The sequence below is a fragment of the Drosophila innubila genome (assembly GCF_004354385.1).
Source record: "Drosophila innubila isolate TH190305 chromosome 3R unlocalized genomic scaffold, UK_Dinn_1.0 2_E_3R, whole genome shotgun sequence".
Taxonomy (NCBI): domain Eukaryota; kingdom Metazoa; phylum Arthropoda; class Insecta; order Diptera; family Drosophilidae; genus Drosophila; species Drosophila innubila.
The window spans coordinates 29,195,070-29,215,888 of record NW_022995380.1 but is presented as its reverse complement, the minus strand read 5'-3'; the positions used below and the strand labels follow the sequence as shown (position 1 = coordinate 29,215,888).

Here is a 20,819-nt window from a genome sequence, read left to right as displayed (position 1 = left end):
CGTTTTTTTTTTTTTTGGTTATTTTAAAATTGCTGCAAATTTTGCATAAATTGACACAAATTTGCGGGCGAGTCTTCCATTTATATGAATATAAATAGCCCTCAAAATGGACCCCCCAAAAACTGACCGACCGACCAGCTTTGGCCTTCACAAGGTATTTTAATTACATTTGCATTGCAGTCGCGATTCCCTCGACTTTTCACGATTTTCACAATTTCCTCGAGTTTTCGCTGCACTTTTTTTTGATGGCTGTCGCGCAGCTGCCAACCTGCCACAGATCCAGATCTCAGATCGATTTGGATTTGGATTCGGATTAGAATACAGCGGGTGGAAAGTGGCAAATGTGGCAAATGTGGCAAGTGGCAACTGTGGCAAGTGGCAACTGTGGCCGGAAGTGTTGCAACTCACCCGGGGCGCAACTGCAGCTGCTGCAATTGAAAGGCGACCAGCTCATCGGACATGCCGCCAATAAAGATCATCAGGCAGTTGTTTTTGACGCCCACTGTATGGCTGGCATTAATGGCAAGGTTGCCCCACTGTGTGGCATTTCGTTCATTGGCATGTAAACAGGAACAATCTGTAAATATGAAATTGATACCCTTTTAAAAAATTTACAAATAAACTGAAAGAACATCATAAATGGGGAAAAAAAATATTAGGTTGCTTAAAAAATTTTAAAATTGTAATTATGAGAAAAAATAAAAGAAATTGGGCAAATTACGTTAAAAGTGAAAAAATATAAAATAGGAAACCAAACTATATATACTATATAACAAATGTAAAAAAACGATTTTTTTTTTTATTGGTTGGCGACCTTTTCAATTTGTTTAGAGGTAAGCTTAGCATATATCTCATATAGAATTTAAATTTAGGGATATTTTTTTCTAAGGATAAAATTCTGCAAGGCAAATTTTAGAAAATTCCGTGATCAAAAATATTTGAATCAACTTTATTCACTCGGAGTTTACTATATATTATTTTAAATTCGGATTTTTTAACAACTAGATTCTTAATAAAAACTGTTTTTCCGGTGTTTCCACTTTTCCTGCTACTATTGCATAAAATTTTAATTATATTTCCAAAATTCTGTAAAAAAGATTACAGCTAGGAAAATTACTATTTATTCAGAACAATTTTAAGCTGAATGTTTTATAGTTTGATTGTCGGATTTTCTTTGAATTTTATTTTGAATTCGGATTTTCTAACTACTAGATTCTTAATAAGAACTGTTTTTCCGATGTTTCCACTTTTCCTGCTACTATTGTATAATATTTTCATTATGTTTCCAAAATTCTGTAAAAAAAAGATTACAGCTAGGAAAATTACTATTTATTCAGAACAATTTTAAGCTGAATGTTTTATAGTTTGATTGTCGTCAAATTATCAATAAATTATACAGTTTACTCTAATTTATACTAATTTTAATCTTTGGTATTGCATTTTCTGTCTGTTATTTGTAGTTCTTGGGTAAATATTGGCAATACGTATAAAGAATTCGCTTACCCAGCCAAAGCGGCGACTGTTTGCTGTTGGCCACTTGCTGACTGTTGGCCAACATTGACCAGGTCAAAGCCAACAGTATGGATAACAAAGCGGCCGCCATCTCCAGCGGCCAAAATGAAACTGCGCCAGGCATCGCGATGTCCTTTCGGTTCTTGCCACCTCTGCGCCTCTTTGTATGCTTTAAAAATAGCCAGTTGCCCCCATTCCCGCCCTGAAGACTCCACTTCACTCTTATTCTCCCTTTAGCAACCCCAACCCTAATCGAGAATCTCAGTCGTTTTATAAAAACGTGCACCTTTTTTTTCGTGTCATTAAATTAAGTTGAAATGTTTATGAAGCTGTCACCTAGTTGATCTCCCCTTCTTCCTCTTTAGCTTCAGGTGTCGCCATCCGTTACACTGATAAAAAAAATGTTCTAAGATCAAGATTTTGGTCTCAGAACTAAGATTTTTGGTCTAAAAAATGCGTCGAGAACATCAAATTTTTGAATTAAGAGAACACATCTTGATTTTAAGAACATTTTAAATAAGACCAAGTTCTTATTTTAAGAATAAATGTTCTTAAAATTAAAATCAAAAAATAAAATAAATGAATATTATTTTTTATATTTATACTTTTTTTATTTTTAAATTTTGATTTATTTATATTTTATTCTGTTGTAGTAATTTTATAAATGCAATTTTAATTTGTTACGAAGGGATTCGAACCGCCGCCTACTGCTTCACAGCTGAAGCGGCCTCTCTAACCAGAGCGCCACGGTGCCATCATTTGTTTGATACGAAATAGTACCTATTTATACTTTCCTAACAATTTAAGATTTTTATTCTTATATTAAGATTTTAAGATTTTTTAGATTAATAATCTTAGTTTTAGTAATTTGGTCTTAAAATAATTTTATTTTAAGAACAAAATATTTAAGATGAATGTTCTTGATTTTAGAACTTGGTCTTTTTTTTCAGTGTAGTTTCTATCAACGCCCATGCCTGTGGCAACAACAATAGCAGCAACAACAACCTGTGACTTTGGCAAAGCTATTTTTAAATGGATTTCATCTTTCTATTGGCCAACAGTTTGGCCAGTGAAAAGGATGCCACAAATTGATAACGACTCTCTAATTTCCACCTACATCAGATAAAGGACTTTTGAACCGCCAACGACACTTTGCTAATAACTAATTTTGATAGACTAAAATATCTGCTTTATGTCATCCCTTAAGTGGGTAAAATTCACTCAACTAAAACTTTGTAACAAAACTGAACTTTTTTGATAAAATGTAGAATTTATACGATTACAGAAAGTAAATAATTTTTTTTTTTTAATTTTTTTAATGAAACTGTTATTATTAAGCATTTATAAAGCCTGAAATTTTTTGTAGCTTTTTTTTATAGGTGAGATAATTTTTTTATCATAACTAAGAATATCACTAATGAATTTTATGAATGTTTTATACACTTTATAATTTTTTTCCTCTGGAATCAAAGCAATTTTATTTAAGTTAAGAAAATTTTGATTGCTTGTGCGGTATAAACTTTTTTTTCTTGTTAAACAACTCCGAAATATTATAGAAAATAAATAAATATATTTTCTTTAGCCAATATTTAAAAATTGCATTAATTAAATGTTATTTAAGATATTACTCATCAAAGTAAATGAAGAAATTATATTTTTTATTGGGTATTCCTGTTCGATAACCCATTTTCAATTCCTACAGTCATGGCTTAGGCAGCAATCTATAATATTATTTGATACAAGTAAAATCACAACAATAAATTGATATTTATTAAATACAAAGTAACTCACAAAACATTTTATAATTCTTGATTGTAATTATGATTCAGCTGTCAGGTTCATTTTGGCCTTAAACATGTCGGCCAACAACATGGCTTTGCTGGCATTGAGTTCCTCATAGTCGTAGGGAGCCATGTGATCCTTGCAACGTTCTAGCCATTGTCTGACATGTTTATAGGGTTTCAGCTCAAGTCCAAAGGCTTCCAGTTGCGAGACGGTGACCAGCAAGGATAAATCCGCAATGGTAAAATGATCAGCGGCAGAAAATTCGCGTCCCTCCAAAATGGCATTCAACCAGCCAACAGCTTCTGTTAACCTGGCTCGTTTGCCCTCGTCCAGCGGAGCGCCAATAAACATGGTTGGGAACTGGTAAGGAATGAAGATATTAAGTGTTTAAAAAGGATATATAATAAAGTTAAATTAAAATTAATTAAAGGTCACTTCTTTATTTTTTAAATTTGAAAATAAATAAACTGGATGCATGGATACAGGATAACTTTTTATTTTCAATTACAATTTTTATAAATTCTTTTCAATTCCCATTATTTGATCTACATAAATATGATTCAATAGTACTTAAATCTAAATTTTTATTTAAGCATTAGAATACAACTCATATTTTAATTTTTGGGAAGATAAATTTTAATACATTATTTGTTAATTTTGGTAATACAAATTTATTAAAAATTAATGAAATTGGTATTTTTTTTAAAAAAGTGCAAACTTAGCAGTTGAAATATTATTGAATGAAAATAAGCATTTAATACAAACAAATTATAATACAAAATATTATTATAGTTGGTGTAAGTGGTTTTTCCCAACAAAATAAATAAATCAAACAATAAACAAATAAATAAACAACAACAAACAAACAAACAAACAATAAACAACAAAATAAATAAATAAACAAACAACAAACAAACAAACAAACAAAATAAACAAATAAATAAATAAACAAATAAACAACAAACAAACAAATAAACAAACAAAACAAACAAACAAACAAAATAAATAAATAAACAAACAAACAAATAAACAACAACAACAAACAAACAAACAAACAAACAAACAAACAAACAAACAAACAAACAAACAAATAAATAAATAAATAAACAAATAAACAAACAACAAAATAAACAAACAACAACAAACAACAAACAAACAAACAAACAAAACAAATAAACAAACAACAAACAAACAAACAAAACAACAAACAAACAAACAAAATAAACAACAACAACAAACAAAACAAAATAAACAACAAATAAATAAACAAACAAACAAAACAAACAAACAAACAAACAAATAAACAAACAAACAAACAAATAAAACAAACAAACAAAACAAATAAAATAAATAAATAAATAAATAAATAAATAAATAAATAAATAAATAAATAAATAAATAAATAAATAAATAAATAAATGAATGAATGAATGAATAAATAAATAAATAAATAAATAAATAAATAAAATAATTGTCATTTTTTTACAACTCGTTAACCAGTATTTATAAGAAGAATGGAGTAATGGAAAATTTAATCATTATTTCTGATTATTTTATTTTAAACAACAAAGTTTATATTTTAATTTTAATTTTTAATTCTAATTGTTCACTGATTAATATTATATACTCACATAGTAGTCAGTTAGTCGCTGGTAAAGTGTGCCCAGGTCGAACTGAAGACGCTGATCCACCAGAGCTCGAACTCGTATATCCGTAGGATAGAGCTCATCACTTTTGCCATAGGCAGCCACCAGATAAGAGAGAATAGCACGACTGCAAGTAAAGGATATGAGTATGTATTTAAATATAAAGATTAAAAAATTACTCTTCTCTTACCTCTCCCAGAGCACCAGACCCTCATCGTTCATTGTGGGCAGACAGTGTTGAGGATTCATGGCCACAAAGTCCGGTTTTAGCTGCTCCCCCTCAAGTATGTTGACGATCTTCAGCTCAAAGTCCAATCCCAGCATTTTGGCCAGCAGCAGAATGCTGCGGCAAGGGGGACTCGGGGGCAGATAGTAAAGAACAGGCGTGGTCATCTTGCCACCGCTGATAATAAGGCAGTAGACAAACTCGGTTACAATATGTTCGGTCTGATTCATCAGTTACAACTGAAAAGCCGAAGCTTGACAAATAAACCAGCCCCAAAGAGGGCAACTCTATAATACGAAAAATCAATGCATCGATTTTAAATGACTTATTCACGTTAATTGCGGCTAAAATTACAATTTATTCAGTTGCGAGTGCATTTTAAAAACTATTTGAATAATTGGGAATGGAGAGGACTAAAATTCTTTAAATTGAACATATTTACACTGGTAGAAATAACACTTCTATTAATAGAAATCCATTTGATGAATCTAACTATTTTTAAATTTTTTTCTTCTTTATTAAATAAAACCATTTGAAAATTATCAGTTATTGCATTTGAATTTAAATTTAATTAAATTTAGAGACTATCATAGATCATCATATAAAATAAAAACAAATTTACACTGATCAAAATTAAAATCTATCAATATTTTTTAATTAAACGAGAGTCAATTTTAAAGGAATTTTAAAGATATAACGAATCCTAATTCATAAAAGGGACTGAAAAACTTATTTGAAATAATATCTGTAGAATATAAAAACAATATTTACACAGATAAAATAAGAATCATTTTTAAAATGCATAATTTGCCATATTATATATTTATTTTATTTAAAAGAAAGAATAAATAACTTTTGACTTGTGCTAGAGACACTTTCTTTTTTGCCAGTGTAAGTGGATGTTGTGCTATTGTTATAAGCAATATTCCAGGGTATATTGTTATCGTTGCTTTATGTACTTACAGCCATGGCTCGCACTAATTGCAAGCATATTGCTTTACTTATTTATCCATTATAAATATGAGAATGCGGCATGTTGTTGTTCCCCTCTTTACCCCCTCTGCCCCATCCTTGGAGGGGTGCATACTCACACGATTCTTTGCACCAGCTTGTGTTGCACAACGGCCACGGAGTCGATGTCTATGCAGTTCCCCAGTGTGCCAACGAGTGTCGAGCTCAACTGTCGCCGTGTCGGAGCAAAATAGAATTCAACTTTCAGCTCTCAGCTAACTGAGTCTGTTCCGTGGTCCAGTTTCCTCCTGCAGGACTTTCCCTGATGCTTATGATATAATCTTGTTGTTAACTTGTCAACTTGTCGACTGTCCGTCGTATTTTGTATGCAGACAGTTTGAAGTTTCAGAACATGTCATCAATGGGGTTTCCTTTTAATTTGGCTTCGTTTTATTTTCATTTTCGTTTGGTGTTCGTTTAGTTTTCATGGCGAACGTTACCTGGACAACAACTGATGTGTGCTCACCTGTGTGTAGGGTGGTGCAGGTGGTGCGGGTGGTTGCCTTCGAAACTCGGTCAGAATTTCATGTTCGTGCTTTTTATTTTTGGTGTCTAAAATTAAGCCACTACATAATTTGTTGTAGCTACGTGTTTTATTTGCTATTGATTGCCCGAAACTCCTTTCAATTGAGTGCCCGGTTAAGTGAATCAACTTTAGATTCGAGTCTCTGAGTGTGCAGTGTATTTGGAGTGGGTTTTTGACGCTCAATTCTCACTCTAAGTGGTTATTTTAAGTGTCTAGCTTAAGGGTATTTCCTATAGGCATTTTCTCAAAGTACAACATTTAGGCAACGAAAATAAGGCACTCGAGACGTTATCGGAAGAAAAAATTATATTTATAAAAAGTTTTAATATTAATTGGGGAAAAAACTGAGAAGGAAAAATTTGGGTAACATTGAATTCAAAAGAGTTTTATTAAAAATCGCTTGATTATTTTAGAAACTATAAATAGTAAACAAAAATGTTGACCTTTATCATAAAAAAGGGTTAGGAGTTTGGGCAACATTGAACTCAAAAGAATTTTAGTAAAAATCGCTTGATTATTTAAGAAACTATAAATAGTAAACAAAAATGTTGACCTTTATTATTAAAAAGGGTTCGGAGTCTAAAAAATCAAAGCAACTCTATTATAATATTATTATAGTAATCTAGTTTTTGCTACTTTTTGTACTCTGAATGTTTTTTATTTTTTCAATTTCTTAGTTTTGTCTAACATTTTATTCACCCAATTTTTTTGAAATACTTAAATTTTATTTTTAGTTTTTGGAAATTTTTTTGTAGTCTTTATTGATATATCTTTTGGTTCAGTGTCTAGCTAAGGCAGCTGCAGTTGGCACTTTATTTTGGCCAGCAATGTATGGTAATATTATAGTAATATCGTATTTGCTACTTTTTGTACTCTGAATGTTTTTCATTTTTGAATTTCTTAGTTTTTGGAAATTCTTTTGTCATCTTCATCGATATATCGTTTGGTTCAGTGTCTAGCTAAGGCAGCTGCAGCTGGCACTTTATTTTGGCCAGCACTGTACGGTAATGGTTTAACAATTGCCATGGACACTTGCCTAGCTACCTGTGTTGCGATTATTTGGGCAGGTAAAAATGCCAAGACAATGGACTAATGTTTGGGAAATGCAATGACATTAAGAGGGAAATTCGTGGAAAATTGTGCATTAATTGCAAAAGGGACGACAAGGACATCCAAGGGACGGGCAATGGCAAAATGGTCACTGTCTGGTACAGCTATCCGAGCCTATAAAGATGATGTGTAGTCTTGTCCCAGAGTCAGTCATCTTTTTGGTGTAAGTGAATCAAGTTTGTCAGTCATGATCTATAGAAATCCTTGCTACGTTTTGTTGCTGCTGATGATGTGCTTCTATGAGGCAAGAACATTGCCTGCTGTGGAAACAACGATTGTGGCAACCGGAGTGAATACAATAGAGGAGTCGAATAAGTTGCCAGAGTCCAACGTGGACCCACTCATCACAGCAACATCTCAAGAAGCAGGAAACGCTACAAATCTGGCGACAAGTGGAGCAACTGAAGCGGAGACTGATCCATCCCTGGTAAGTTAACAAATGAAACTAAACGAAAACATTTTTTTTTTTTTATGAAATCACCAAAACTTGAATACAGAATAAATTTAGAGGCCAACATATTTCCAAAATGACATTCCGTTTATTAATCGCCTCAGTTTTGACAAAGTTATGCACGTTTGAAGTTGTTCAGACCTTGTGTTATCAACTTTTCAAGTCAAAATTGTTTTCCAATTTATCATGAATTTTTACAGAAAAATGAAATGTCTGCAAATTAAATTTAAAGTGTTGTTTTATACAAATTACGATATTGGGAGTTGATTAAGAGTGAAAAGTTGAGACTTAAAATTTTCAATTTTCAAATTTCCAAAGGGGGGACCCTTAACATCGAAATCGAGTCTTGGTCAAAAATAATTAAATTTTCTAAATGAACGAAATTTGTATACAGATTGAATTTAGAGGCCAAACCATGATCAAAATGACATTCCGCTTAGAAATCGGCTTATTTTTGATGAAATTATGAGAGGTCAAAGTTTTTGAAAAAATGTAAAGGGGTAAGTATGGAAAGTTGGATAATAGATGGCTTCGGGTCGAAAAAATATCAAATTTTTTAGATGACAAAAATTTAAATGCAGAATGAATTAAGATACCAAATTATGATCAAAATGATATTCCGCTTGAAAAACGGTTAAGTTTTGGTCAAGTTATGACAGTTCGAAGTTGCTCAAGCCTATGACCTAGCAACTTAACAAGTCAAAATATTTCTTAATTTTGACATGATTTTTTACAAGAAAATCAAAGGTCTCAGAATCTAATTTTAAGTGTTGTTTTACGATATAAGAAGTTTATTAAAAGTGAAAAATTTAGATTTAAAATTTGATTTTTCAAAATTTTAAACGGTTCGGTATTGACATCAAAACCAAGATCCAACGGGAAATTTTTTGAGTGCAGAAAGAATTAAGAGACAAAATCGTTGTCCAGATTATATTCCGTTTATAAGTCAGTTCAGTTTTGACAAAGTTATAAATGTTTGAAGCTTCCAAGATGTTTTCGGTTAACGGTTACTCCAACTTTTTAGAACATGACTTCTCTCTAGTAGATAAATACTCAATTTAATTTAAAATATTTTGAAAACTTTAAATAAATGTTCAAATCAATCTCTAAGAAAACAGAATCTAAAATGGATCCTTTTTTATTCACAGTCGGGTGACAATGAGGCGAGTGCCAGCAACAATGAGCCCGTGTCCATCTATGCGGGCGGACTCATCACTCCGGAGGCCTTTCAGCAGTATCTGAATCAATATGGCGGTGCAGCGGGATTGACACCACTTGGTGCCGCCTATCCGGCTCCCATGACTAGCACACCCGGTCTCTATCCCTATCCAGGTCCGATTGTGGTGCAGACGGGCTACGAGGGATTCTTGGTGCCGGCAAATGCAGCTGCCAGCTCGGAAAGTGCTTCCGATGTGAGCACAACTGTAGCTGCGATTCCTGCTCCATCTGCCTCCCCCGGCATGAATCCTTTGCTGGCCTTTGCCTCCCGATTACTGCCCACGATTCTGATGTCCACGTTGTTTCGCATTGCCGCCGTTGTTCTCTCCGCCGTGGGCGTCATTCTTTTCGGAGGCGCCATCACAAACGCCCTCTGCCGGCTCACGCCCATCTGCGACATCCCGAGCAAAGCCGTCCACTACCTACGCTCTGGCGGAGCACAGGATGTTGGCCGTATGCTGGCCGAGGAAATCACTCCGGAACGTGTGCGAAGAACAACGGAATTTGTCCGGAATGCCATTCACAAATATCGCCAGCTACAAAAACTCGTCGATCCAGATCTGTAATGGAATCCGCATCCTTCCCGACTGAATTTAATTGTAATTGTCTTAGTAATTGTCTGAAATAAAATACAAATTTATTTTTTATTAAACTCATTGCGTTGTTGCTTAGTAATTAGTGGAAATGCGCAAAATCAACATGACTAAGCGGTTTTGGAAAAAGATAAACCCAATAATGAGTCAATGTTGTACCTAATTAAACCCTAATAATTTTTGACGGGTTGAAAATACTTTTTTAACTCGCTACTCAAAAAATAAGTAGGAGTTCGTAAGATATATGTCTGTCTATCTGTCTGGGTGAGCGAATAGATCTAAGACTATAAGAGCTAGAACAACTAAATTTTGCACACAGACTTCTCTAAATCCTCATAATGTATTGTTTTAAATTTTTGTCACAGCTTCTTCCGCTCAAATACAGTTTTTAAAAGATGTAAGGTTATTTTTTGAAATTAACTTATATTATTATTTTCTATCATCCTACTTAATCGCAACAAGATCAGTTACACAGAAAGGCCTTAATGGCTGTTTTAATTTTAAAGCCGCTACAAGCTCCTGAAAGTATGCAACGAGTATTTCCACAGTCGGAATCCCAACAGAAGCCTTTTCAACTAGTTAAATTTTGTTTAGTTCTCCTTGACCTAATTATATGCTTTGTTTAGGAAGTCGAAGCATATCAAATCCTCTGATAATCATCATGCATTAGAATCTAATCTAATGATTAGATTATGAGTAAATTTTATGATATTTATGGGATAATTTATTTTTTTCTACATTTAAATAACAACATACAATACAATAAACATTACACATAGAATATGATTGTTTCCAAATTACTGGGAATTTTTCTTTGCCTCAAACCACTTCTTGGCCTCCAGCACTCCCTCCCAGTTCTCATCCCATCCGGGAGTCACCTTCTGGGCATTGGCATACCATTTCTCCACGTTAGGAAAATCGCTTAACTTGAGCTCGGCAATTGTGAAGGTCGAGACAGTGGCCAAGATGGCAATGTCTGCGATAGTCAGCTGATCACCAGCCACATAATCATGACCCTCCAAAAAGGTGTTGAGGAATCCAAGAGCAGCCTCCAGTTTCTTGTATGCCTCGGGATCAGCGGGCTTGTTGTGCATAAACTGAGGGTAGTAATATTCGGCAGCAGATTTGTACAGGACTCCCATGTCGAAGTAGAGACGCTGATTGATCAGAGCCCGCTGCTGAGGATCCTTGGGGTAGAGAGAGTCATCCTTGCCGTACTTCTCCACCAGATAAGAGAGAATGGCACGCGATTCCCACAGCACGAAGCCATCGTCGACGATCGTTGGAATCGTGTGCTGAGGATTGATCTTCAGGAACTCCGGTTTCAGGTGTTCGCCTTCCAGGAGATTGAGAATTTTCTTATTCAACTCCACTCCCAATGCCTTTGCCGTCATTATAACCGAACGGCATGGTGCCGACGCAGATAAATAATAAAAGTCCATGTCTGAATAAATACGAAATTGCTTGCTTCCCCTTAGAACTCTGAGAGCGTACTGACTTTCGGCAAGAGAGCGCGCTCTTTTTATACCGAAAGCTCAACAGAATTTCTGACTCACGAATTGAACAATTTTCTATGATTGTGTTCGTGTATAATATTTAATTTATTAAATTGTTACTGTCATTGTTAGTCTCACTTTTGGTGCTTGCTGCAAACAAAAATCAGTAAAAGCGCTGCGTTCGCGAGTGCTCAACTACAAGATACCCTGTGCACTGCTCTTAGACAATCTAACATATATTCAGCTAGTAATGTTATTATCTTAAAAAAAATTTATATATATATATTCATACATTTGTTTATTTTTTTAATAGTTAAGCCCAATGAATTTTTTTTTTATTTTTAACTTGTTCTAAAAATCAATTATAGTGACAGGAACATTATATTTAAAAAAAAATATAATAATTACCTTAGAAAAAAATATTTTTTTTCATAAAGAAACAGATTAAATTTTTAAAAAAATGAAAATGCATGCAAAATTAATAATTATAAAAAATTTCTGAGATCGATCATCTCAAAACGCTGTTGATTATTAACAAGAAAATATGTATATTATTTATAGATTCACAATTCAATCTGTTACATACATTTGGTTAAGATGGTAATACCCTACAATACATTTTTCAATGAGTATTGATTATAATAAAAATCAATATGGTTTTCTATGCTTAAAGATAGGGAATTGTAGTACATTGAATTTATAATAGGACCACCTCTTGTTTAATTTGGGTGACAATGCTTCCTTTCCCACAGGAACTCTTTACATATGACCACGTCATCTTAACAACCCTCAAAAATACCTCTAATTATTATTATAATTAAACGTGGGTGGTAACATATTACCATACACTTTTAAAGATAAGTTGACCATATCAAAGCAATTAAATATTTTTACGTAAAGAGTATTTATGATATATTTGATAGAAAAAATACTTAAATATTAAAATGAGATCTAATCTACAAAATATATCTAATAGCTTTGTTGACACATATTTATTCATTTTTCTTTTCTTAAAGAGACAAAAATTTCTCTTAAAAGCTTCGAGTATTTTCTGAATAGAGATAATGGTTTGGACACTTAAGAATCGTCGATGATATTCAATTTTTACCAATTATAAATAGTCATTGTTAGTTGTAGTTCTCTTTGAAAAATAGAAAGAGCTAAAATTATTATCAATGTAATAATTCCAGAACTATCAGCCTAACAACTCATTCACTCATTTCAATTATTACGAACTTAAGATAAGATATGGCACTCGATATTGTGGGATTAATGCTATTGAAATGCACATTAACAGAACTGAAACAGAGCGATAACAGCTTATTACTTATCGCCAAAGTGTGACACAATAATGATGTTTATATATTTTAAATAAGAACGAAGAGCTGTTGTCTGTATGACAAAAACCGAGAGCTGATTTAAAAGTTTCTACAAAGCCGTATAACATTGTTATAACCTTGGGAATATGTATTTAAAATAAATGTCAACCAAATTCACAGACTAAGTTCTTTATTGTGGACAAAGCTATGCAAGCTTGAAGTTACTCAGACTGGTGATTAGCCACTTTACAAGTGAAAATTTTTGTACAATTTTCCATGATTTTTTACAGAAAAATGAAATGTCTCAGAATCAAAATTAAAGTGTTGTTTTATACTAATTACGTTATAAGAAGTTGATTAAAAGTGAAAACTTGCGATTTAAAAATTTGGATTTTCAAAATATCAAAGGGGGGACCCTATGCCTTAAAATCGCATTCTGGCTGGCGTAGTCGAAAAATATTAAATTTTCCAATTGAAAAAAATTTAAATGCAGATTGAATTCAGAATTCAAATAATGACCAAAATGACATTCCGCTTGCAAATCAGTTTAGTTTTGACAAAGTTAGGCACGTTTGAAGTTGGTAAAACTCTGAGTTAGCAACTTTACAAGTCAAAATTTTTGTCCAATTTTCCATGATTTTTTACAGAAAAATGAAACTTGTCAGAATCAAATTTAAAGTGTTGTTTTTTACTAATTATGATATAAGAAGTTGATTAAAAGTGAAAACTTGCGATTTAAAATTTTGAATTTTCAAAATATCAAAGGGGGGACCCTATGCTTTAAAATCGCATTCTGCCTGGCGTAGACAAAAAAAATTAAATTTTCAAAATGAACAAAAATTCAATAGAATGCTTTAAAATCGCATTCTGGCTGCCGTAGTCGAGAAATATTAAATTTTTCCAAATGAACAAAATTTAAATGTAGATTGAATTAAGAAGCCAAATAATGTTCAGAATGACATTCTACTCGCAAATCGGTCCAGTTTTGACAAAGTTATGCACGTTTGAAGTTGGTAAAACTCTGACTTAGCAACTTTACAAGTCAACATTTTTTCCCAAATTTTCATGATTTTTTACAGATAAATGAAATGTCTCAGAATCAAAATTAAAGCATTCTGCCCTTATAAGTGAAGACTTGAGATTTAAAATTTTCACATTTCCTAGGACAATTTGCATTTGATAAATAATCTTATTCAGTATAGTTTCAACTAGGTATGTACATATGTTTGTAAATAAATTTGCGAGAGCAATAACCTGTAAGACACAGTCGTTATACGTAAGTAATAGTTTTCAATATTTATTTCATTAATTAACAAACTAATCACAAATCAACTTAATAGAAACATAAAGTAGGATTTAAAGTTTACGAGCCGCTTCCAAGCGCGCTGTATATTCCTTAGCCAGCTCAACGTTCTCCTCGAATCCAGGAATCTCCTTTTGGACGGTTTCGTACCACTTGGCCACGTTAGGATAAGTCTTGAGCTTGAATTCACATGCGATATAGGTCGTCACCGTGGTAATGATGGCAATATCGGCAATAGTTAAATGATCGCCAGCTACGTATTTTTGACCATCCAAGAATGTGTTTAAGAAATCAAAGGCAGCCTCGATCTTCTTGAATTTCTCGGGATCTCCGGCCTTCTTCTCACGGAATTGTGGATAGTAAAACTCACTGAAAGCCAAGTTCAGAACTCCCATATCGAAATAGAGACGCTGATTTACGAGCGCTTGTTGTTTGGGATCTTTGGGGAAGAGAGAGTCGTCTTTGCCGTACTTCTCAATGAGATACACCATAATCGCACGCGATTCCCACAAAGAGAAGCCATTGTCCACGAGAGTGGGCACCGTATGCTGAGGATTGATCTTCAAGAACTCCGGCTTCAGATGCTCCTGTTCGTGGGTCTTCACAATAACCCGGTTAAGCTTGACGCCCAATGCAGTTGCGGCCAAGATGACCGAACGACTCGGGGTGGCAAAAGGCACGCAATACAAATCCATGTTTCTCTTACAAGCGATGAAAGTCAACTGAAACTCACTGTGCAAGTGTAAATGCTTTTATAGTTATTTCAATACGAGTTGCTCTTATCTTTCTCTTTAATGCTCTCTTCACATCTACACATACACAATAATTACCTACATACATTGGCAATTGAATGATTAACTACAGTGCAAACCAGGGACCGCAATCATTATAGGTCATATTTTAAAAATTACAAAATATTATTCTGAGAAATAGTATTTTCTATATATGGACAAAAAAATAATTCAAGTAATTCACATTATTTTATATGTATAGATTTTATGAGTATTATTTTTTAATCAAAAATTATATTTATAATAAATTACTAATTATCGTAGAAGAATAAAAAATCATCGCAGCACTGCAGAGATTGTGCAAAACTTAAGATTTTGGTGTGAATCAGTTTTTTTCTAGGTGCATCATTAGTGGGTGTATTTTTTTAATTGGAAAAATAATAATAATACTCATTACTTACAATCCCTGGTGCAAAGAAATCACGAGTAACCGACTAATATATGTACATATGTATAGTTAGTCAAGTCATTGATTTGACATAAAATAAAATAAAATTTAAATATTTTTATTATATTGTTATTATATATTTATTTTTAAAGTAGTTCATCTCATTGTATTTTTAAGTACTTCTAAAAATTCGAATTTTTTTGTTTGTCATAAGAATTACTAGACTTACTGTACATTAATAATACATATTTGTCATTTGCCGGCACAAAAGCTCAAAATACATTTGTTGGAATTCTTTCGCATATGTGGAACCTTATCTGGTATACACTGTACACACAAACAAACAATTCGTCTGAGATGTTGACAACAATGTTTTGTAAAAACAAAAACTTTTATCTTTGTATACTTACATACATATGTACATACATATATATTATACTCTACTATACTTACATATACTATATTATACAGTCTATATTATAAACGTTCGTAAAAATCGTAACTAAAAACAACGTAACTTGACTACATTTTTAAGTAGCTGCTGTACATGACAAATTAACTGTGTTTGTTATTAAAACGGTCAAAATATTTAAATCGAGAGAACAATACATACAGACATTTTAAATGCACGCTCCAGCTGCAAACAGTTACTTACATAAATATATACACACACATAGTATACATATTATACATTGTACATACAAAACATGATCAAGCTCTTTGAGAGATTTTTGCAAAGCACAAACAAAAACAGACTAACCAAATATTTAACGCTCGCTCATTTTTCTCTCTCTGGCATCAACTGATCTCTTTGCCAGCGTCTCTTTGCTAATGAAAGCTCTTTGGATTGCAAGAGATCTTTTCTCTTGTGTGGAACTCATGACGCATGCGTACTTAAAGCTCAGCATACAATATGCTGACTGGTAAACTCAGTGTTGGCAGAATATTGTGGGCTAAAATTGCAAAGATGAAAAAAAAAATATAAAAAAAATTATACTCTCCTAAAAAAAATTGCATCATTTTTTGAACAGATTTATTTCATTTCAACAGCAATGATATTTTGACAATGTCGATGATATCCTCGTTACTATATACAAATATTTCAAGCTCTGAAATCTGAAATCCAACATCTTTGTAAAAAAGAGCTAAATCTAGCAATGAAATTGCTAAAATGGCAACACTGGGTAAACTAGTTCTTTTGTGGACTCCATAGTTTTCATTATTTCAGCGCCTTGACCTTTCTCTATATTCTTCGTCAGAGATTTGTGCGTAAAAACCAAACACCTTTTCGTTTCTTTTGTTTATGTTTTTCGTTTCATTGAATTTCAGAAATTATGTACAAATGAGTAATAAGTCGAGACCGGCTTTTTGTGTGTCTGTGGAAAGCACAAACTGTTTGGAATATTCCAGATACGCTTTCAATCTGCCGGCTATTCAAATGAGTATGTGTGTGAGTGTGTATCTATATTATGTTAGTGTTTCGCTCTGTTATGCTGACACATCAAATTTGTATTTTTGTTTTCAAGTTTCATTTTGCCGCTAATATGACGTGTACTTCACTGTTTGTATTTAAAACCGTCAAATGCTCGCCTTGTTTATTATTAAGTTTGTTGCTTTTTTGCTTTATCATGCTGATAATAAACTTTGCAGGTTGTGAAACTGATAAATCGCGGCATTTTCTTGGGACAGACCACATAGATTGTTCTAGTATCTTGTGAAATTCTATGCTACCAATGCTCGAGAATGACTTTTACAATTTCTATATTGATTGTTGACTTTATTTTTACTGCAATCCATCTTATGTATGTATGTACTATATACACACGATAACCAATTACTTATCGATTTTTCTTAAGACTTGACCAAGAAAGGTGTGTCATCTAGTCATTAACATGGCTCAAATGGTCATTAGGATAATTGCAGGACTATAGACGTAAATATCTTTTGGTATGTCAATGCACTATATAAAAGTTAGGCACAGTTTATCAAGTAATTGTGTTGTCAATGAAAAATTATTGACTTTTATTTTTGTTGTTATGTTTAAAAAAAATCAATACAACATAAAAATTAAAAATTTGGAAAATAGAATTCTTTTTTAATGATTTTATTTAAAATTCATAAAAATTCAATTAAATTAAATGTAGAAAAATTAAAAAAAGATACCTAGAGTGTATTTTAGTATGGGCATTTAATTTTTATTTTCAGTGTATAGTTCGTAAAATTAAATTATTAAAAAAAAATAAAGATTATTTGTTTATTTCATAAATTCTTTTGTTAATTTTTTTTTCATTGCTAGAAAAATTATTTGACTAACTGTTTGTAATGATGTATTTATTGTATTCAAATTCGTATAATAATTTAGGTGACCATTTTTGATAGATTGCTATTAAAGCTTAATATAATGTGTTTTCTACTTATTTAGATACTATCTTAAGTACACTTTACCTACACTTTTTGGGAGTAGCTTAGATATAGATACACATTAATTGATCAGCTGAAGAGGGCGTAGATACTATCTACTAGATACACCTCGAGCTTACACACATTGTTGTATGGCTTTCAAGGTCATTTTCTATGGTTTTAATGAGACTTTCAAGGTAATTTTCCAACTACTGACTTAGTATGTTGCTATATGTAATTAAATACATTCATACATACAACATAAATTCATACATACATACATACATATACATACTTAACAATTTAGTTTCTTCTGATTCACACACATATTGTTTGTTAGTGTGTTTAATTTTATACCTAATCTCTGATTGGAATGCCGTAAGAGCTTTGAGCAGCTGCAAGAGCTTTAAAGAATTTGCAGATTGGAAATAAACAAAATTGTTTATAATGCCCGCTTAAAAAACATGCCTGCATTCATATACAAAATTGGATATATATATGTACATATGTGTGTAAGGGAATTCTAAAATAATTATGTATGTATGTATGTACACAAGTGATCCACATAACGCTAGACAAACAAAAATGTTAAGAAATTAGCAAACACAAAAAGATGACAAAGAGAGACGAAATAAACTGAGCGCAGAGAGCGGCAAATAACTCTCCAAAAATTGAGATGATCCGCAAAGTAACGAGTTTTATTAGAAAGTTTGCCGGTTTCTCGAGTGCCACAGAGTGAAGGGTGTACTAAACATGTTGCAAGTAACAATTTGATTCATAATATTCAACTATGCCACATCGGCAACTCTTAATAAATGGTCTAGTATTCAGTTTGGGGCAAAACCCACACACTCATGCATGCAAAAAGAAGGCAAACAAGCAAAGTCAAAAAACAACGGCAAACACGCCAATTCAACTGACGCTTGTCTCTCTCTCTTTCTCTCTCTTTATGGCTGCCCCAACATTTGTGCACGCAAACATACAGACATAACCCAGCAAACATTTCGAAGATCATTTTAACAAAAATCATTTAGATACATATGTATTTTTCGACATCTTTTGATGATCAAAATGATACAATGTTATTTGCACTTTAAAGAAGATTTTCAAATGATAATGATTGCAAATAACACTCAAAAATAAGTCGAAAAAATAAATTGAATTTAAAATCGTCACGAGCGCATTCATGACAATTTGAAGGGACAAAAGTACACTTTTTGATCAAAAAACTAGCACACTTGTGACAATTGAAAAGACATGACACAAAGTTTGCATAAAATGCTTGCTGGGAAGTACACAATACTTGCAAAGACATTTGTATATACATTTTTGTGTGCATAACTGTGACCCCCCCGCGAGACCCGTTTTGTTTGTCGTTCTTTTGGCACTAACATGGCGGTTTCTCAGTCGCGTCTCGCGATTCGCAAGTGAGCGAGTCAGCGATACCACGACGCCTATAAAAGTCGAACCGCTCTCCAGAGGCCCAACAGTGTTGCTTGATACTTGGTACAGTGCGCCGCGTCTTACTACTAAAATCCCAAATTGTAAGTGGTTTTGTATAATATAAATCTATGTGTATGTGTTTTGTGTATCATTAAACTACTAGAGCCAAAATATAAGAACTCAAGTGTACAGAAAAAATGGAAACAATAAACTAAAGGGAAAAAGAAACAAATGATATCATTGCACAGGATTTCTACATTAAAAAAAGAACAAAAAGTGAACCTAGACTTATTTCTAAAGGAAAAAACTTACAATTTGTCTAAAAAGTGTTTTAACAAATTAAAAAAGTTTCAATAGTGTTCCTTGCAAAAAATAAATATTTTTGTATGGATATTTATTTTAATTCTTAATATGTTATTCTTTTCTATGGTTCTAAAAACAAGTTAATTCGAATTTAAATATATTTCAAAACAAGTATATGAACATATAAACATATACATATATAGTAAAATAGTAGTTTTAATATAATAAAGAAAAAATCATTAAAAAAATTGAATAACAATGGTTAATTTTTGAATTTAATTTTTGTAATCTTAGATAAAATGGCTGACTTTTACTATTTGCCCGGCTCCTCTCCCTGCCGCTCCGTCATCATGGCTGCCAAGGCCGTTGGCGTCGAGCTGAACAAGAAGCTGCTCAACCTCCAGGCTGGTGAGCACCTGAAGCCCGAGTTCGTGAAGATCAATCCCCAGCACACCATTCCCACTCTGGTGGACAATGGATTCGCTCTGTGGGAGTCTCGTGCTATCCTGGTCTATCTGGTGGAGAAGTACGGCAAGACCGACTCACTGTATCCCAAGTGCCCCAAGAAGCGTGCCGTGATCAACCAGCGACTGTACTTCGATATGGGCACCCTGTATCAGAGCTTTGCCAACTATTACTATCCCCAGGTGTTCGCCAAGGCACCCGCCGATCCCGAGGCCTTCAAGAAGATCGAGACTGCCTTCGATTTCCTGAACACGTTCCTCGAGGGTCAGGAGTACGCTGCTGGTGACTCTCTCACCATCGCCGATATCGCGCTGGTTGCCACTGTGTCCACATTCGAGGTGGCTGGATTCGAGATCAGCAAGTACGCCAATGTGAACAAGTGGTACGAGAACGCCAAGAAGGTCACTCCCGGCTGGGATGAGAACTGGGCCGGCTGCCTGGAGTTCAAGAAATACTTCGAATAAGCTGTACTCTTTAGATCTTAATTTATTCATACTTATTCACAAAACGATTTGATATCGTCCAATTGTTGTGTGCTATTTTGCATCGAGTCAAAACTTGATGCAAGTAATTATCCTAAAAATAATAAAATTAGTATTCATTTTTATTGAATACGAGTAAAACTCAATATTTAAAATATGTAGTTCTTTTTTTATTTCTTTTTTTTTTGGTGTTGAACTTTAGATGAGAAAAGCTTGAAATTATAAGAAATAAAATCAAAATCAATGCAAATAACTTAAATAGACTCAAAATTAAAAATATTCACTATTATTTTAATTTTGTTTTTCTTTTATTTTTAAAACGAAAATTTCATAAAGAAAATCTAGCATTAA

The 20,819-nt window shown here is 32.9% G+C and overlaps 5 protein-coding genes across 6 annotated transcripts; 2 read left to right on the top strand and 3 right to left on the bottom strand.

Moving 5' to 3' along the window:
- Positions 1 to 404: 404 nt before the first annotated feature.
- On the bottom strand, positions 405 to 1,636 carry LOC117789522. The gene is made up of 2 exons (XM_034628554.1): positions 1,504 to 1,636; positions 405 to 577 (listed from the first exon to the last, which is right to left on the bottom strand). The coding sequence occupies exons 1-2, from the start codon at positions 1,634 to 1,636 to the stop codon at positions 405 to 407; spliced, it is 306 nt and encodes a 101-aa protein (XP_034484445.1).
- A 1,626-nt stretch (positions 1,637 to 3,262) lies between these two features.
- Positions 3,263 to 6,304, bottom strand: LOC117790890 (glutathione S-transferase D7). 2 transcript variants are annotated; one of them, XM_034630499.1, is made up of 4 exons: positions 6,261 to 6,304; positions 5,134 to 5,346; positions 4,929 to 5,070; positions 3,263 to 3,657 (listed from the first exon to the last, which is right to left on the bottom strand). In XM_034630499.1, exons 2-4 carry the CDS (start codon positions 5,334 to 5,336, stop codon positions 3,331 to 3,333), a joined length of 672 nt encoding a protein of 223 aa, XP_034486390.1. In that variant the 5' UTR covers positions 5,337 to 5,346; positions 6,261 to 6,304; the 3' UTR covers positions 3,263 to 3,330. The 2 variants fall into 2 exon arrangements, with proteins under 2 accessions (XP_034486390.1, XP_034486389.1); XM_034630498.1 differs by lacking the exon at positions 6,261 to 6,304 and having other exon boundaries at positions 5,134 to 5,399.
- Positions 6,305 to 7,988: 1,684 nt separating this feature from the next.
- Positions 7,989 to 10,141, top strand: LOC117791205. The gene is made up of 2 exons (XM_034630892.1): positions 7,989 to 8,243; positions 9,416 to 10,141. Exons 1-2 carry the CDS (start codon positions 8,004 to 8,006, stop codon positions 10,049 to 10,051), a joined length of 876 nt encoding a protein of 291 aa, XP_034486783.1. The 5' UTR covers positions 7,989 to 8,003; the 3' UTR covers positions 10,052 to 10,141.
- Positions 10,142 to 10,794: 653 nt separating this feature from the next.
- On the bottom strand, positions 10,795 to 14,925 carry LOC117789897. The gene is made up of 2 exons (XM_034629072.1): positions 14,261 to 14,925; positions 10,795 to 11,558 (listed from the first exon to the last, which is right to left on the bottom strand). The coding sequence occupies exons 1-2, from the start codon at positions 14,889 to 14,891 to the stop codon at positions 10,876 to 10,878; spliced, it is 1,314 nt and encodes a 437-aa protein (XP_034484963.1). The 5' UTR covers positions 14,892 to 14,925; the 3' UTR covers positions 10,795 to 10,875.
- A 4,250-nt stretch (positions 14,926 to 19,175) lies between these two features.
- On the top strand, positions 19,176 to 20,614 carry LOC117790192 (glutathione S-transferase 1-1). Its single transcript, XM_034629520.1, has 2 exons — positions 19,176 to 19,319; positions 19,816 to 20,614. Exon 2 carries the CDS (start codon positions 19,821 to 19,823, stop codon positions 20,448 to 20,450), a length of 630 nt encoding a protein of 209 aa, XP_034485411.1. The 5' UTR covers positions 19,176 to 19,319; positions 19,816 to 19,820; the 3' UTR covers positions 20,451 to 20,614.
- The last annotated feature ends 205 nt before the right edge of the window (positions 20,615 to 20,819 follow it).

Bases quoted from the DNA above. Each gene is read 5' to 3' on its own strand.
- LOC117789522 (XM_034628554.1), bottom strand. From the start codon at position 1,636: ATGCCTGGCGCAGTTTCATTTTGGCCGCTGGAGATGGCGGCCGCTTTG. The intron at 578-1,503 runs GTAAGCGAATTC...TCATATTTACAG, and splicing joins ACAGTCGCCGCTTTGGCTGG to ATTGTTCCTGTTTACATGCC.
- LOC117790890 (XM_034630498.1), bottom strand. From the start codon at position 5,399: ATGAATCAGACCGAACATATTGTAACCGAGTTTGTCTACTGCCTTATT. The intron at 5,071-5,133 runs GTAAGAGAAGAG...CTTTACTTGCAG, and splicing joins GGTCTGGTGCTCTGGGAGAG to TCGTGCTATTCTCTCTTATC. The intron at 3,658-4,928 runs GTGAGTATATAA...ATTCCTTACCAG, and splicing joins AGCGACTAACTGACTACTAT to TTCCCAACCATGTTTATTGG.
- LOC117791205 (XM_034630892.1), top strand. From the start codon at position 8,004: ATGATCTATAGAAATCCTTGCTACGTTTTGTTGCTGCTGATGATGTGC. The intron at 8,244-9,415 runs GTAAGTTAACAA...TTTTATTCACAG, and splicing joins CGGAGACTGATCCATCCCTG to TCGGGTGACAATGAGGCGAG.
- LOC117789897 (XM_034629072.1), bottom strand. From the start codon at position 14,891: ATGGATTTGTATTGCGTGCCTTTTGCCACCCCGAGTCGTTCGGTCATC. The intron at 11,559-14,260 runs GTAAACTTTAAA...ACGCTCTCAGAG, and splicing joins AGCGCGCTTGGAAGCGGCTC to TTCTAAGGGGAAGCAAGCAA.
- LOC117790192 (XM_034629520.1), top strand. From the start codon at position 19,821: ATGGCTGACTTTTACTATTTGCCCGGCTCCTCTCCCTGCCGCTCCGTC.